At 38.1% G+C, this 19,157-nt stretch overlaps 1 protein-coding gene across 1 annotated transcript; it reads right to left on the reverse strand.

Annotated features, from left to right (window-relative positions):
- Positions 1-4,801: 4,801 nt before the first annotated feature.
- On the reverse strand, positions 4,802-16,630 carry LOC124388930 (F-box/LRR-repeat protein 3-like). The gene is made up of 5 exons (XM_046854067.1): positions 16,360-16,630; positions 12,646-13,039; positions 12,413-12,535; positions 10,512-10,683; positions 4,802-9,961 (listed from the first exon to the last, which is right to left on the reverse strand). The coding sequence occupies exons 2-5, from the start codon at positions 13,036-13,038 to the stop codon at positions 9,318-9,320; spliced, it is 1,332 nt and encodes a 443-aa protein (XP_046710023.1). The 5' UTR covers position 13,039; positions 16,360-16,630; the 3' UTR covers positions 4,802-9,317.
- Between the last annotated feature and the right edge of the window lie 2,527 nt (positions 16,631-19,157).

A 19,157-nucleotide genomic window follows, 5' to 3' on the forward strand; every position in this document is an offset into this window, starting at 1 on the left:
CTCTTTTACCTAAGAACCTAAGAAAAATCTACTGATAAATGGCTTGACTAAATAAATATGTTTTCAGCCTCGACTTGAACACTGAGACTTTGTCTGAGTCCCGGACACTAATTGGAAGGCTTTTCCATAACTGTGGGGTTTTGTAGGAGAAAGATCTGCACCCTGATGTAGTCCTCATTATTTGAGGCATGGGGGAATCATACTAGTATAGAAGTTCACTCGGATACTGCGGCGCGAGACAGTTGCTTTATATGTCAATACGAGATTTAATTGGGAGCCAGTGTAGTTTGATTATATTTTCTAAATCTATTAAGGACTCTAAATAGACATTCCCCCAGCGCTAATGCTAAGGAGGCACTGTGTGAACTCTACGGTGCTATTAACGACCTGCAGAATGCTCACCCTGATGGATTGTTTATTATCGCTGGAGATTTCAACCACGTGAATCTCAGAACTGTGTTCTCTAAACTCCCTCAGCATGTGGACTTTGCAACGAGAGGAGCGAATGCGCTGGATCTTGTTTACACAAACATCCCCGGCGTGTATCGTGCGGAGCCCCGTCCCCAACCAGAAGCTGTGGATGACTGCAAATGTGCGTGTGCTGCTGAAACAAAGTGACTCTGCCTTCAGAACAGGGGACAAGACGGCCTTAACAACAGCAAGGGTCAAACTGCCCCATGCCATCAGAGAGGCGAAGCGCGCACACGCAAAGAAAATCCACAACAACTTCCAGGACAATGGAGACACCCGGCGCATGTGGCAGGGCATCCAGGTGATCACGAACATGAGGCACATTAAGACCCAGCTTCCACTCTCCCTGGACCCCATGCAGTTTGCGTATCATCCATACCGTTCCACTGACGATGCCATCTCCACAACCCTCCATTTGGCCCTCACCCACCTCTACAACAAGGACTCATATGTAGGAATGCTGTTCATTGACTTCAGCTTAGCATTCAACACATCATCCCTCACCACCTGATTGAGAAGTTGAGCCTACTGGGCCTGAACGCCTTCCTCTGTACCTGGATCCTGGACTTCCTGACTCGGAGACCTCAGTCAGTCCGGTTCGGGAACAGCATCTCCAGCACCACCACACAGAGCACTGGGGCCCCTCAGGGCTGTGTGCTCAGCCCACTACTGTTCACTCTGCTGACTCACGACTGTGTAGCAATGCACAGCTCAAACCACATCGTTAAGTTTGCCAATGACATGAGCGTGGTGGGTCTAATCAGCAAGAACGACGAATCAGCATACGGAGGGGAGGTGAAACAGTTAACAGCCTGGTGTGAAGCAAAAAACATTGACAAAACCAAAGAGATGGTTGTGGACTTCAGGAGAGCAAAGAGCGACCATTCCCCACTGATTATCAAGAGCACCAATTCCTTGGTGTTCATCTGGTGGACAACTTCACCTGGTCACTCAACACCAGCTCCATCATCCAAGAAAGCCCAGCAGCATCTCTACTTCCTGAGAAGCCTGAGGAAAGCCCATCTCCCTCCCCCAATCCTGACCATGTTCTACAGAAGGACCATTGAGAGCATCCTGTGCAGCTGCATCACTGCCTGGTTTGGGAACTGCACCATCTCGGATCGCAAGACCCTACAGAGGATAGTGAGGACAGCTGAGAAGATCATCGGGGTCTCTCTCCCCTCTATTATGCATATTTACATAACACGCTGCATCCGCAAAGCCAACAGCATTGTGGACGACCCCACACACCCGTCACACACACTTTTTACTTACCTGCCATCAGGAAAACGGTTCCGAAGCATTCGGGCCATCAGATCCAGACTGTGCAACAGTTTTTTCCCGCAAGCCATCAGGCTTCTTAACACACAGAACTGAAATGGAACGAACGAATGAACAAACGAACGAACGAACGCACTCACTCACTCTCACTCATTTACACTCACTCAAATGTGTGTTACTGAACTGTACAACCTGAACTTAACACACACACTCATTACTCATCTCAATCTTAACCCATTCCACCATCATTTATTTGTTATTATTTATACTTGACCGCATTACACTGTTTACCTGCTGTTTTTTTTCACCTTTGACTGTATTATACTATACTGTTTACATAAGAGAGATAAGATAAGATAAGATAAACCTTTATTCGTCCCACAGTGGGGAAATTTCTATGTTACAGCAGCAAGACAAAGAAATAAAAATAGATGCAAATATATATATATATAAAAAAAAAAAAAAAAAGAATATACTACAAAAATAAAAACAGAAATAAAAATAAATAATAATAATAATAATAACAACAAAGAAATAAAAATAAATGCAAATATCTGAAAGATAATATACATATACTACAATACCAGTATATATACAGTACAATGTAATAATACAAATAGGAAAAACTAAAGTACGCTTTTCAAGTCATATTTTAAGGTAGTATTGCACGTAAATTGCGGGTAATATTGCACATAATATTGTACCTGATTCGTGTAATAATATTTCACACAGATAATGTTATTGCACAGCTTAAAAAGTAATAGCAGTGTTGTATGGTGGTGACTGGTTTTACTGGGAACAGCTTTGGTTGTACAGTCTAATAGCAGCAGGGAGAAAAGACCTTCTGTATCGCTTCTTCAGACACTTAGGATGTATCAGTCTGTCACTAAAAGAGCTGCTCAGCGATGTAACGGTTTCATACAGGGGGTGGGAGGCATTCTGCAGCAATGATGATAGTTTTGCTACCATCCTCCTTTCTCCCACCTCCTGTACAGTGTCCAGGGGAATCCCCAGGACTGAGCTGGCCTTCCTGATCAGCTTGTCTAGTCTCTTCCTGTCTGCAGTAGATATGCTGCTGCCCCAGCAGACCACTCCATAGAATATGGCTGAGGCCACCACAGAGTCAAAAAAGGTCTTTAGTAGCTCTCCCTGTACTCCAAAAGACCTTACTCTCCTCAGCAGAAAGAGTCTGCTCTGCCCTTTCTTGTAGATTGCCTCAGTGTTGTTTGTCCAGTCCAGTTTGTAGTTTAGGTGAACACCCAGGTATTTGTAAGAGTCCAAAATGCTGTCTTTTGCACCTCTGGACTGCTGCTGTTTTTTGCACTGCATTGTGTCTGTTTATATTTACTCCCAGTTATAGTTTTTACAGTTCTCCTCGCACAGTACTGTATAATCAAAGTATACAGTAGGTTTACTGGTCAGAGCTATCTTGGGTTTTGTGTCTTATCTTGTGTTGTCTGTCTGCACTGTTTTTCGTCTGCACTGTTTTCACTAGGTTGCACTCGATACACTTTATGTAGCTTGTGTTGTGTTTTAGCTGTACTGTGTTTACCACTGTGTATAGTAGAAATGATAATAAAAGCCTCTTGACTTGACTTGACTCTTGCCGCTGCATTCTGGATGAACTGAAGTTTATTTATGCACGTACTCAAAGCGTTACAGTAGTCTAATCTAGATGCAACAAAATCATGAACTAGTTTTTTCTGCATCCTGTAATGACGACATATTTCTAATTTTAGCAATATTTCTAAGGTGAAAGAAGGCGATCCTGGTAATGTTATTCACATGAGCTTCAAATGAAAAACTAAAGTCAATAATTACACCAAGGTGTTTGACTGCTGTACACACTGAGATGGAAAGATCATCCAGAGATGCTACGTAATTAGAAAGTTAACTTTTACCTGCATGTGGTAATAGTAAAAGTACTTACATCTTATCTGAGTTGAGAAGGAAGTTATCAAGCATCTACTGTCTAATGTCCTTTACACATTGCTCAACATTGTTAAGCTGATCTCTCTAATCTGGCTTTGCTGAAATATACAACTGTGTTTCATCAGCATAGCAATGGAAGCAAATACCATGTTTACATATAATTTTACCCAGAGCCAGCAAATATAAAGAGAAAAGTGGTGGGCCTAAGACGGATCATTGCAGAACACCAAACTTTACCTCAGAGTGTGTGGCGAACTCACCATTTACATCAACAAACGCCAGGACAGAGCTGTTCCCTTTATTCCAACAACATTTTCTAGTCTAGAAAGGAGGAAATACTATGATCAATGGGCTCAAAAGCTGCTCTAAGGTCGAGCAAAACAAGTAAACAGACAAAACCCTGATCAGAGGCCAATAAAAAGTCATTTACCACTTTAGCCAGTGCTGTCTCTGTGCTACTATTAGGCCTAAATCCTGACTGATACATTTCGAAAATATTATTTCCAAGTAGTTGTGAGCATAACTGCTGTGCTACAACCTTCTCTAAAATCTTGGAGATAAAGGAGAGGTTTGATATTGGCCTATAGTTGGACAGCTGACAAGGGTCAAGGACAGGTTTCTTAATTAGGGGGTTGATAACTGCCAGTTTGAACGATTTAGGTACATAATCAGTGCTAATGAAAGTGTTTATTATTTTTAGAACAGGTTCAAGTACTCCTATAATCTTATTTATAATCAGTGCTTTTGAGAGAAGAGATCGAGCAGACAGTCAGTTTAGCCTGTTTGTCCGCTCCCTGGCCTTGGAATTAAAGCCAGCCCATTATTAAGTGCATGTAAGTTATAAAACTCCAGCTAAAGTTAAGGGCAGAATGACTTGAAAAGAGACAGATATCTAATTATACTTACAATCACGCTAAACAAAATTGGAGACGTGTGCATTAAGTGTTTATAGGTCTTTAATTGCACAAACCAATGAAAGTAAAGGTTGCGAGAAACATTTGTGAGAAGACACGCAAATGCACCGAAAGTGGATGCACTTTTATGATGATCAGGCTGCCTATGAAAGTGCATTATTTCATTAAATAAATAGAAAAAACAAGAGAAAGAGAGAGGAGAAATCAATGTCAAAAGATTATATATTTTCACAAATACAAGCAGCAACATTGTGAACAAATCACCACTTAATACAAATGCAATCCATATAATTTACGTAATGTGCATCTGATTACTAGACAAGAAAATGCAGAAGCAAAAGTAAAATCTGGTTATTTTGTATATAAAAAATTACTCAAAAAGGAATATCCCTCCTAAAAACTGCAAAATATTTCTGCATGGTATAAAAATAAGTGTTTGCTTTTCTTACATAGAGTAAAACACATGACCATGTTTCTATACAAAAAATACAGTCCTTTTTCCAAATGATATAAGGAACTTTTAAGAACTATAGTAAAACTATATTTGGTATGAATCTGTTGGTGTTTACGCTAAAAACGCTAAAGCTGTTTGTAAAATGAGACAGAAAATCAGTGTTCAAAGCTTAGAAGTGAATAGTTGTTTAGTTTCACACACCAGACCCGAGTCTCTTTTTATAAACTTTGAGCAAAGACTTCACACAAGAGGAAATAAAACATGGGTAATATTTATTGTGGACTGAATTGATGGCTCTTGTCATCTGGTCATTGTGGACTACATTGTGATCATGTCTAGTTGTTCCTGCCACATAATTGCTGAGCCAGATAATACAGTACAGCTGCAAAACATTGTCATTCTGTGTTGAAAATTATTCTAGACTGAACTTTTCTTTTCTTGTTCTGACTATGTAATCCTGTGCATTTGAAAGTCTAGAATTATCATTGTTTAGGAATCCTTCAGCCAGAAAAAAAAGAAAGAAAAAAAGCCTATTAATATGTTACATACAGTATTTACACAGCGGCTCCAAAGTAAGATTGGGAGTTTAATTTCTGGGGAGGTGGATGCAAAACAAACTACAGCATTTGTAATGAAGAAAGAAGAGTGAAATAAAGGGTGTTATCACAAAGGTTACCATATCATTTATTCACAGATTATTTCAATGGAGCTAATAGATTACTAGAGTGACAAATAACACCAGGATTAGGAATTTTAACTAGCGCTTGAAAAAACAAAATAATCCAATTCGCCAAAAAACACGCTAACATGCTATCCTGCCTTCAGTGGTCTTCTGCTAAAAAGGTGTCTGATTCAGTACAATGCAGGAAAGCCAGGAATTCTGATAGTAAGCAATATTCCAAGCAACAAAATAAATTCGTTTTTAGTTTTATCCTGGAGAGCTCCTTTAAAAGCAGAATGACAGAGGGCATTCCCATACATGCTAATCTATAGTGTGAACTATACTGATACTGAACATACAAGAGCATACATTAATTTTTATAATTAATTCATTTTAAAGACTTAATTAACAGAATCCTTTCAGTTGGTGACTGGCATAAATCCATGATCCCCAGATACCACCAGTTGCATATAATTACTGGTGATGCGCCGCCATGTAGTGAAGGTTTCACGATCGGGTCAAAAGCTTTTTCTCCTTTTTTTAGAAACAAAATAAATCACATTGTGTGATTGACCTATTCAGACACATTCCATTTATTCATTCATTCATCTATTCCGACAACTGTTATTCCAAATTGTCCAGCTGATGTGCCTTCTATTCTGAGCTATTTGATTGGATTATTTCAAGTCATCCTGGAGTCACACCCTGTGACAAGTTCCACTGGCAGTTATGCATGCACATGCAATCACTTTTCAGAGATGAGCTGGTAATGCTGTTCATTGAGATCATTTAGTTCTCTCATTTATTTATATTTTATTAATCCTAAGTAACTGTTTTACCCTGGTCAGGAATGCAGTGAATCTTGAGCCTATTCAAGGAACACTGGGTATGAGGCAGGAATCTACCATGAATCCACTGCTGGACTCCTTTACTTACACTGACATTGGAATATTGGAAATGTAGTTGTAAATAAGAAATTGTCACTGAACTTTACAGGATTTAGATCCAGCTTCCAGCTGAACCTTATTTTTGTACCTACTGTTTGCATTTGGTCATAAATCATATTTGAGCTCATATTGCTATATGCTTTCATAATTCACAATGGCACTAATTGACGCATCAAAGCTTACATATCTAATGTTGTCATTAAGACAATTTATTTTTAAATGCCCAGTCTCACACTTAGTCTTCATTTAATGTCATTAATTGAACTTACATAAAGTAAAGGAATGCCACAACTGTTCTACATACAATTATTAAGCAGCCAATTGATCAAAAAATTGTGCTTATCAAGTCATCATAGTAAATGCCGTTACTGATGTGGCAGACCTTGACAGGATCCAACTGAAAAGCTTGCTATCCTTCAAAACAGTATTTTTGGTTAAATACCAGTCCCCTTAATTAATGAAAGTTATGGTAATGTTATGGCAATAATTGTATATTTGTATATAATTGTATATAATTTTTATTATTATTATTATAATTTTTTACAGAGATTTATCAAATAAAAAGCCAGAAAATAATAATTAAATGGCAATGCATACAGCTAATCAGAAAGCAGTTTGACACTTTTACTTGCTGAAAACTCCTTTTCATGTAAAGCATAATTTATATTTAGCAGTTCCATCATTTACAGTTCCATCTTAAAAAAAAAAAAAAAAAAAAAGAAAAGAAAAGAAGAGGAAAAAAAAAACAATTGTACACACAAAGTGAACAGAATACATTTTACAAGTGTATAAATAAACACAATATTATCCGGAAGGACTGTAAAGGTTTCAGTCATACAGGTTGTACTGAATGTTTCACAATAGTGGAATCAATTGGAAAAATCCCCACTACTTAATCACTTTTATGCCTCTGACAAAAATACAGTCACCTCCTTTAACAAAAAGAATATGCACAGGACCCAGGGCTCGTTAGTATGTAGAAAGGAGAATGGTACTTTCAAGAATAAAGGTTTTCAGTTACCAACTTACATTAGTCAGTATTTGATATTTGACTTACATGACTGCAAAAAATGACAACAAAAAGGTAAATGTGCTACTTCAGGGTAGTGTGGAATAGTGCAAATTTCTTTAAACCTTAAAGCATGTACAAATTGGGCTTTAGTCAAAAATAGCTACAAGATAAAGATTCTATGTAATACAAACTGATACTAGAAACACACAAATCCATTTCATAAGTACAAGTTCATGTGCAATCTCGCTCGCTTACAGTAAACCCTTTATCCTGATTGTGGTCATGTTGGATTCGCAGCCCATCCAAGTAAATATGGCCTCAACGTACCCTTGTGAGATTGTGTGTAATATGCCATCATCCTGACACTATAACTATAACAAAGAAAATACTAGAAGTTGATTGTTACTGACTGTAGCTGCAATTATTATTAATGTTCAGTCAGTTGTGTTTTTTTTATTAATTGTTAACAAGGGCAGAAATGCTTACAAAACTGTCAGGACAGTAAATAAACCTAACAAGTTTCAATTTAGCTAACTATAAAATTCAAATAAATCTTCACTGGCATGTGCTTGCTTTCCTGTATAGAGAAATACTTTTGATAAACTATTTTCTGTTTTCTTATGTAATTCTTCTTTCACGTTTTGCAAAGACAGCTTTTATCTCGTTAAACATTCAGGGAAAGCTAAAAAGCATCAAAAATAAAGTGTTTTATATTTATAAAATAGACAAAGGAAACACTTAAGACATTTCAATCTTCACTTTGCAGAAAGTCTATTTCCTAACAAACATTTACATTTTGTTCAATTGGATAACCATCAGGAAAGCTGGAATGTATTGAGATACGGAACACAGGTTCATACCAAGGCACTGTTCTAACACAAATTCATACATTATTTAGGCCTATGGGGCAATTTTGCATAGTCAATCCACCTAGCTGCATGTTTATAGAAAGTGGGAGAAACCCAGAGAACCTGGAGAGAACACATATGAACATGAGGAAACCAGGTAAATCTCAAAACCCAGTAGCCCAAACTCTTGATTAAGCCCAGAAAACTGAACTCTCCATGCCAAAACACAAAGACCTACAGGACACTCTTTGAGGATTTACAATTTCTGGAACAAAAAAATAGGGATCAAGAATGTCAGACTAAATGAACCATCTCTGATGAGAAGGGGTGATGTCTTTTTACCTGCCCATTAGCTATATAATAAATACCACCCCTACCATCCTTTTTTTTTTTTTTGCACTAAATATATATGAACTATAGTGTTTAAATGGTGGGGATTTAATGGCAAAATGTATTCATGATTGGGGGGAAAAAAAAGTGTCATGTAATCAATGATACTACTATTAAATATTTAGAATGGCAGAGGGTCGATAAATTACACAAACTAAAACAGCTTTTAGACATTTAAATGAAAATATTTAACACATGGCTAAAAGGTATTTGAGTTCTGTATCAATTAGAAGAATGTTACTTGTAGTGAAAGATGAATAAAGCTGTGGCGTTTCATTTTTTTATCCTTCTAGTAATACTGAAAATTCAGTGAAATGTGAATATTCACTCCTGTGATGTAAGTTGGGTTGGACACTGCTCAGTGTGCAGAAGTGTGTAAAACTCATGCACAGTAATATACCTGTACTCTACCAGGTGGGCATCATATCGGGAAACCAGACACGGCCCAGATGCTTCGAGACCTCCCAGTGGATGTCGTCAAGGCCATACTTGTCATCAGGCACCAGCACCTCCTCCATGATGGAGAGCTGAGAGAGGCGCCGGCCGCACATCTTCACAAACTCCACAAATGCACTGCAGGAGACCTCACACTCCCCTAGACCGATAGCTGACAGATGCTGACAGCGCTCAGCGATGCGGATCAGCTCCTCGTCGAGAGGGTGTAGGCCGTTGGCACACACTACTAGCTCAATCAAGCGAGGGCATGTCATCCCCACACGGCCGAGCACCTCCCTGCTCACAGAGCGGCCAAAGTAGAGATGTGTTACAGGCACCTCATCACAGAAGAACGGCCCAAACTCATCCTCATATAGGAAGAAGTACATGACAAGGCTGAACTTGGGCGAGTGACGAACCATGGCCTCCCAGCTGCTGCGCTTGATGGTATGGAACTGCATCTGCCCAGGGTTCTCACTCACCACATCAATCCGGAGATGCTCAAGGTGCACGTGACGCTCAGATGACAATGCCAACAGCAGCTCATCACTCAATAGATGGTAGTTAAGTGCTAGCTCACGTAGGCCATGGCACTGGTCAGCAACACACAGAATGCCTACAAAAAGATACCCACACACTTTAGACATACTCCAAATAATGTTATGTACTCAAAGATAACAACAGTAGTATTTCCAAGAGGGTTAAAACCCTTAGACACCACAAAGGTTTTTGATTTAAACACACAATCTTCTAGTCATCTACCACCGTTCCCCTAAAATAGCCTAAATCATAGTCAGGTGTTATGCATTTGAAAGTTAGAAACTTAAACCACTAATGTTTTGAAGTCTTCTCATGAAATCTTAATGATTAAAGCCTTATTTGTATGGACTAATCTCAGAATGTTAAATAGCATTTAACCTATCTACTGTAGATCTCACGTTTGCTGCAGTCATCTGTTGCCAGGTATAGTGTGCCAAACTGGCTCTGATCTCTCAAAATAATAATTTTATCATTCATTATAAGACACAAAAAGGACATAACTCATGTATGTATATAAGATGTATAGATTATTTAGCCAACATTAAGTGCATGCAAATTCTAAGCGTGAAGCAAAAATAAATGAATACAGACTCTCAGCTCATGCTGTGTGTCTACCTTACTCTCACCTGCAGGCGAGACATGAGGGCAGCTGCTCATCTTGAGTAGCTTGAGTGTATCGCTATTATTGGCTACAAGAACTTTGAGTGACGGGTCATCTACTGGAGTGTCATCGATCTTCAGTGAAGACAGGGACTTGGAGTTTACGAATACCACAGTCAGGGCTGAGATGAAATGCGACTAACCACAAAGAGAGACAGAGAGTATGACTTCTGAATTGTAGTTTAACTTTCAGTGAACACTGCTAGTACAGCAACGAGAAACAGCTAGTGACAACTCTCGGGAAAATCTAAGTGTGCTGCAGATTCCAGTACCAGGTTTTTCCTCTAGTGTAAAGTAAAACAGGTGAAGGTACACGCTGGAGAGAAGGGAATGAAGGAGTAAGACAGAGTACATGTGGGTAAATGAGAGGGAGGGCAGTGGAGTGATGCGGTTGCAGGGAGAAGAGGTGGTGAAGGTGAATGAGTTTAGGTTATTGGGGTCAACAGTGCAATGTAATGGAGAGTGTGTTAGAGAAGTGAAAAAAAGAGTGCAGGCAGGGTGGAGTGGGTGGAGAAGAGTGGCAGGAGTGATTTGTGATAGAAGGGTATCTGCAAGAGTGAAAGGGAAAGATTATAGGACTGTGGTGAGACCTGCGATGTTGTATGGTTTAGAGACAGTGGTATTGAGAAAAAAAAAAGGAGCTGGAGGAAGCAAAGCTGAAGATGCTGAGATTTTCATTGGGAGTGACGAGGATGGACAAGATTACAAATTAGTTTATTAGAGAGACAGCGCATGTAGGACGTTTTGGAGACATGGTGAGAGAAGCCTGATTGAGATGGTTTGGACATGTGCAGAGGAGGGACATGGAGTATATCAGTAGGAGAATGCTGAGGATGGAGCCACCAGGAAGGAGGAAAAGAGGAAGACCAAGGGGGAGGTTTATGGATGTGGTGAGGGAAAACATGCAGGTAGTTGGTTTGAAGGAGGCAGATGTAGAGGACAGAGTAGTATGGAGACGGATGATCCGCTGTGACGACCCCTAATGGGAGCAGCCGAAAGAAGAAGCAAAAGTATAGATAAAACACACACTTCGAATGAAATCCACATTCGATATCAAGTTTAATTTCTACATAAAAATAAACTATAAAGAGCAGCACACGGTAATAAACCAAAAAAAGTCAAAATAAAATTTTTGATGAGTTTATGAATTTTTTATGCTTTTTAATATGCATTAGTATGCATGTTTGTAGCTATATAAGGAAACGGTATGACAGTTGCTGTTGCTGTACATTGGGAAAAACTCAACAGCCTTAATCACGTTTTTTTTGTGTGAAACGTGGTGCAGAATGTAACGTATTGTGCAAACACATCTAACAAAAATACCTGTATTTAAAACATAAAGGTGCCTAATATAAGTATGTGATTCAAAACTAGATGACAAAGTCATGATGATGTGTGAGTTTAGTGAACACCAAGCAACAGTTAGTAAATAAATAAGACAAGTGACTACTACTTACTATGTTTATTATTTACTTATTATTAGCAGCCCCTCCTTTTTTGAACGTTTAAAGACACAATACACCCACTATCGTGTGTTATATTGACTCATGAGACACAGGTCAGTGAATTCACAGGTCAAAGTTCAAGGTAATAACAGAGTTGGTGTAAAAAAAATAACACCTTATCCTATATGTCCTATACTTTTTTCTTCATTGAACTGTCTTTTATTGTTGAGTGAAATTTGTTCTGTTGGCAAAACATTTAAAAGAATGCAGATGTCCCCTGTATTGCCATAGCATAGTGGTCAGTAATCATACAGCTAAATTGGAATGTTGGCACCTCTGCAGTGTTTATACTCACTCTAGTTTTATCAACAACTGAAGGTTTTTATCATCATCTTGAGAGATGCGCAGGCGGTTGTGTTTACCTTAGGCAACTCCATGAAGCTGGGTCGAGCTGTGGATATAAGCCCCAAGGTTTTGAGCGAGCAGTTCACCAGTTGAGATAGGATATCACAGGCTGCTTCTGCAGATTCAGTGCTACTGTCCACCTAAGAGATTTGAAAACATAAAAATCTAAAAGTGTGAGCATTTCCTTGAAAGTAACTACATCCTACACAAATATCTAATATGAAGGGAACTACTTAACACATGCCCGTACCTTAAAGCTGACATACTGAAGGTGGTTGGAGTGTCTCTTTATGATTTGCTTGATGAGGTCTGGGTGTGTGGCCTTCAAGTAAGAGCTGGCAGGTTGGTTAAGCTCAAACTCGAAGCACCTCCAGAGCTCAGGCATGTGGAAAGCTTGGTTCCAGCCCCTGCACACCTGTGATGCAAACGCTCGATCGATCAAGGGCAGATACTGGAAAATTTGCAGCAGGATCTCCTGAGGCAGGCAGCCCCAGTCTACTGTGCTCTCTGGGTTGTAGGTCCCCTGCTTCTGCAAAGGCTCCTCTAAAACCACTCTACAAAGCTTTTTGCAGGTTTCAGGGAAAACAGAGCTTGGGTCTCCTCCATCCTCTGACTGCTCTCCTCTCTTCTGTCCTCTTTTCATTCTAGGAAAAAGGCAAGTAGATTTTAAACAAAGCCGATAGTATTAGGCAAAAATATTTCCAAACATTATATTTAAACATATTATTTGACATTCTGCATAACACTGGTACATTAAACTGTTTGTATCATGTCAGTGTATTGTTTTATTGGAAAATATTTTGTTGACAGAAAAAGAATAAGAAAAAAATTATTGGATTATATTTTGTCTGAAATTTCAGCTGTTCTATATTATTTCTTGCTCAAAGTTCCATTGTATAAAAGTGTATTTAAGTTATTTGAAATCTGCAAAGACATTAGCTACAAAGGTTCTGGGACCAAATGGGGTTTAACAAAAATATTGCATTACAGACATTTTCAAGATCCCTCCATTTTCACAGGCTCAAACGTAAAAGGACAAACTAAAAATGATAAAAGAATAACTTTAGAAATCGTATTTTAATGACTGCGTGATGTCTAGAACACACTGATGTCACCGAACCCCAAATTCTACACCATGAAATGCTTTGATAGGCCTTCACTGCAATCACCATCAGTTGCTGATTGTTTGTAAGTCTGCCCTCAGTACTGTCTTTAGAAAGGAAAAAATGCTCAAATTGTTTTGTTTTTTCCTATTTTAAAAAGAATGATTTGAATTTAAAATCACTCTGGTTGCCTTTACAGTATGTTTTGGGTCATTGTTCAGCTGTTCTTATATGTTTTGCAGTACATATAGCAGTCCTACATCTTTGTAGTAAATGACTGAATATAAGCAGAAAGTATAGCTTAATACACTTTAATACACAGCTTCCTGCTGTTATCTAGTCACATTATCAGTAAAATTCAGAGGCCCAGTTCCATGCCCATGACATAACAGTGTCTCAATGTTTGACAGATTATGTGGTATGATTTGAATCTTGACCCCTTATTTCTTTGTGTAATCTGCCCAAAGAATCTTGTTCCAGAACCAAGCAGGGTTTTACTGAGATGTTGTCCAGCCAAGTCCAATCTGGCTTTTATTGTTCGTGTGCTACCTGTAGTGTTAATCTAGAGATAAAACCTCTGCATTCACAAACATGAAGCCAACTTTTGATTGTAGATTTTGACAATGATATGATTTCCTCCTCGAAGGTGTTCTTGACCTGATTTGATCTTATGAAAGGGATTTTCTCCACCAAGGCAAGAATTCTGCTATCAAGCAATTGTTTTCTGGGTCCTCCAGGCCTTTTGGGGTTACTGAACTTGCCAGTACATTCCTTCTTTCTATAAATGCACCAAATTGTTCATATGGTCACTTCTACAATTTTTGCGGTCTCCCTGACAAGTCTGTTTTGTTTATCCAACATGATGATGCTAGCCTTCACTGGCATGGTCACCTCTTTGAATCACATATTGACAATTATTGAGTTTCCAAACAGCTACCAAATGCAAATTCAACACATGGAATCAATTGACATTTGGGCTTTTTTCTACCTAATAAAACAGGATTATTGTTCATTGTAAAGTAAATAACAATAAAAAACTTAATGACCCAGAACACTTGTTTAACTCCTTGTTAGGCTTCTGTTTTTAACAAATAAAAAAATCTATCTAAAAAATTCCACCACTTTGGGTTCAAGTTTAATATTACAACTTGCTGATGCACCACATGCACTGTTACCCACCTCCCACCTGTATATACAATTATCATATACATAGAAAGAGTATATTATTAGTTTGTAACATTTTTACCTTGTTAATGTACCTTAATGTGCAGTTCTCAGATTCTCACCCGACTGCACTTTTGTGAAGTGTATCATATAAATAATAAACATCATAATTAAAAAAATTTTATTGTGATATTTTAATGTAACATCAATATTCTTCGACACCTTGTTGCTTGTACCTTGATGTATGCCTGTTAATTGGCTACAGTAACAATACAATTTCACTTTGGAAAAAATAATGTCGTCATCTATCTATCTATCTATCTATCTATCTATCTATCTATCTATCTATCTATCTATCTATCTATCTATCTATCTCTCTCTCTCTGTCTCTCTGTCTCTCTTATAGAGCATAGCAGCAGTATTACCAGCTAACTATACACTTCACAAACACTCAGACGGATGAGTTGCTTTTTTGTGATTTTGTAGTAATACACAGTAAGCAGTTAAAACAAAACCCAGAACAGTTCAACTAAACCAGACTAAGATCTCAAAATATCCAAAAGTCCATTCCGAATGCCACTGAGAAAACTAATAAATATTAAAAGTGATACAAAATCTCAGTTGCAGTAAAATGATCGCAGCAAGCAAATACACTATATTGCCAAAAGTATTGGGTCACCTGGTCATAAGTACGGTATTTGATTTTTAAGCATTGCATTCGACAGTTAGTCCCAATTTGCTCTTATAATTCCCAAAACTCTTCTGGAAAGATGTTTAGATTTTGGAGTGTGTTTATGGATATTTGTGTTCATCAGCCACAAGGGTGTTACGAAAGGCAGGTGCTGATGTAGGTGAGGAGACCTGGGGTGCAGTCAGCGTTCCAATTAATCTCAAAGGTGTTGAGGTATGAGATCAGAGCTCTATAGCAGACCACTCAAGATCTTCCTCTTCAAAGCATGTAAACCAGATCATTAAGGAGCTCACTTTGTGCACAGGGGCATTGCCATGCTGGAACAGTTTTGGGTTTCCAAGTTCAAGTGAATGCAAAATGTTATTAAAGCACATCTTAAGACGTTCTATACAATTGAGTGCCTCCAGTTTTGTGGTAACAGTTTGGAAAAGAACCACATATAGCAGGAAAGCTCAGGTGACTCAATACTTTTGGAAATATAGTGTATCAGCAACTTCTATTATGGCCATCTAACACGCGACCACGCCCCCTTTCTTTATCAACGCCTTATTAATCAAACTAACTTCACATTGGCACAATTATCCATTATCTATTTATTATCTGGTTTATTAACGTGGTATTTTTATTAAAAATACATACAAATAAAGATTTGTTGCATTTTGTGTATGCAGTGGAGTAAACAAACTACTTCCTGCGTAGGTCTGTCTCCAATCTGAGTACAGATTGTACTTAATAAACTCATCTGCGGTATTTCCCCATCAATTTACAGACATTTTTAGAGTACCAATCCCTGAACAGTAGTAGATGTTTTGTTGTTTGTCATAGTCCAAAAATATAGAAAACTTGCCAAAACCTACAGTAATTAATACACGGTGCGTATCAATCATTTCTAAAGGAACAAGACAAATAACCAGAAGTAATGCACTCAGTAATGACAACAATCATACTAATAAATCTAATGTTGAGAGCAAACCCTAGTGACTCCATAAATGTGCTCTCCTCCTACCTGATTAATGTTTAGCTCGGATTATACAGGTGATCAGGGTTCACATCAGCCCGGGCCTGCCCTGCAATACTTTATTCGTTTGGGCCAGCTGATCACAACCATTTGCTCTCAGTCAGTGCGTCGGGAGCGCTGAAGTCGGCAAATTAAATCCTTCGTTTTGCTGGAGACTGTCCCTTTATTTTCCTCTCGACTACCTTGTGACCTAGTTTCTCTGTTGATCCACTCGGCAGAGATCCCAAAACGCTGAAAATGGCGTCGTGTTGTGCTTTGCGAAAGCAATGCACCATGGGTAAATACGCGCATGCACTTCAGTGGTTTATCCACTAGGGGACAGACGCTCCGCTTCCAACGCTTTTCTTTCTTGATGCATTTCTGCAGGCGGGCAAGATGGTCTAGTGACTCTAGTGAATGAGTCCCAATTTTACTGAATTTGTTCTGTACAAATATTATTCTCAGCAAGTTTCAAACCACCAAAATACCCATTGCAGACAATCATTTAGTTCAAAATGTGCACCAGAATGAAAATGAAATTGGGACATTACCGCGCATGTAGGACGTTTTGGAGACAAGGTGAGAGAGGCACGATTCAGATGGTTTGGACATGTGCAGAAGAGGGACATGGGGTATATCAGTAGGAGAATCCTAAAGATGGAGCCGCCAGGTAGAAGGAAAAGAGGAAGACCAAGGAGGAGGTTTATGGATGTGGTGAGGGTGCAGGTAGTTGTGTTGAAAGAGGCAGATGTAGAGGACAGGGGGGTATGAAGACGGATGATCTGCTGTGGCGAACCCTAATGGGAGAAGCCGAAAGGAAAAGAAGAATCAGAATCAGAATCAGGTTTATTGGCCAAGTGTGTTGACACACACAAGGAATTTGGTTCCAGCTGTTAGTTACACTCAAAGTACAGACATAAATAAAAACTATACATTCACCTTGGACTCTACAAGACAAAACAGACAATGTGAGACAATATAGACAGTTTGAGTATTAAATAGGGATACAGATTATATAAAGAAGAAGACGAAGAAGAAGATCCAAAGATTGCACCATTTGCAAAAAAAAAAAAAAAAGCAGGAATATACTTTATAGAGTATTTGACCAGGGCACAGGTTTAGTTCATGTGTTTTTGTTAAAGCTCTGGAGAAGATTTTAAGCTGGTAGTGGATAACGTTGTAGGAGTGAGGGAAATGACAGATTTATCTGCTTTTAAGAGACTAAATCATAATTTTTGCAATTAATATAAATCCTTTCCCTAGTGGACTCGCTCATGTTTTTTTTTTGTTTATCACTACATTGTCCAGCTCTGTAAACTACAAGTTTCTAGTTAGTTCGTATTCTTATTAAAGTCAGGAAATGGAATAATTCTGCGCAAATAGTAATAGTAATGTAATGGTGCAAATAGTTCAAGGGGTCGCTAGATAGATAGAGAGAGAGAGAGAGAGAGAGAGAGAGAGAGAGAGAGAGAGAGTAGTCTGGAAGAAGCGGTCCACATGTAAGATTTGTCTCCATATTCGGGGCTGCATTACTGCAAATGATGTTAAAGATTTTGCCAGTATTATCCTTAATAAATCGTGTCCTTAATTCTGAGAAATACAGGCAGATACTTATCTATCATGCAATACTTTCAGGGAGGTGTATGATTGGCCACAAATCTATTCTGCAGCAGAACAAGAACTCCAAACATATAGCCAATGTCATTAAGAACTATATTTAGCGTAGAGAAGAACAAAGAGTCTTTGAAGAAATTGTTTTGGACCCTACAGCACCCTGATCTCAACGTCATCGAGTCTGTCTGGGATCAAGGATTTGACGCAGCCTACATTCACAGATGATCAGTGGTTAGTTCTTCAAGACATTTGGACCAACATTCCTGCTGAATTCATTTAAAAACTATGTGCAAGGGTATTGATTTGGATTTCTCTTCTGTTCATTTACCTTCTATGATATATAGATGAAAAAGAAAATTGAGAGAAAATTTAATTTAAAGAAAGATTTGTAAGGCACAATATATGTGGAGAAATAAGATATGTAAATGTACTATATGAGATATGTACAGAGTATGTACAACTGTACAAAAGTTATATAAAGTGTATATACACATATATAGAAGATAACCTAGGATCTTTTTTGACATTTCAAAAACTTTGTTATATTTGAGAAAAAAAAGATATTGAGCAATATATCCAAGCAATTTCATCTTCAGAAAACTCTCAAGCTCTTAATTCAGTAAATCTGTGTGTCCTTTTTAATTTATTTTGTTTAAAGTATATAATGTATATAATGTAGTTCTTGAGATGTAATATGTTATTTTTATTCATAGAACAACACATTTTGTGTTTTTTTGACACCTTGAAAATAAAAAAGACAAATGTAGAAGACCTTTATTTTTTTAATTGGTGAATAAGAGTACGGGCCTTTAAATGTCACATATGCATCACAGCACAGTGAATTATTTCTTCACATCAAATTACGAAACTGGATTTAGAGCGTAGTTAACAGAATTGCTTAACAGTGAACCTGACCTTCTGATCAGCAACCCAGCAATTGAGCTACTGTACCACCTCCCTGACAACAAGGGTTGAGTAAAGTTCTTGTAGTAAAATATAAAACAGCATTCATTGTGGCTAGAAGGGATTTTAACATAATTCTGATTACTGATTAAACCTCCCCAAAATGTACATATATTATACCTATTTGCTGTAAATAATAATAAAAAAAAGTTAAACATCACATGTAAGTTAGTACTTGAAGCATATTTGGCAGAAATTACAACCTTAAGGCTTTTGGGATATGACAAAAG

Source organism: Silurus meridionalis, chromosome 1 (assembly GCF_014805685.1).
Source record: "Silurus meridionalis isolate SWU-2019-XX chromosome 1, ASM1480568v1, whole genome shotgun sequence".
In the NCBI taxonomy this organism is placed as follows: Eukaryota; Metazoa; Chordata; class Actinopteri; order Siluriformes; family Siluridae; genus Silurus; species Silurus meridionalis.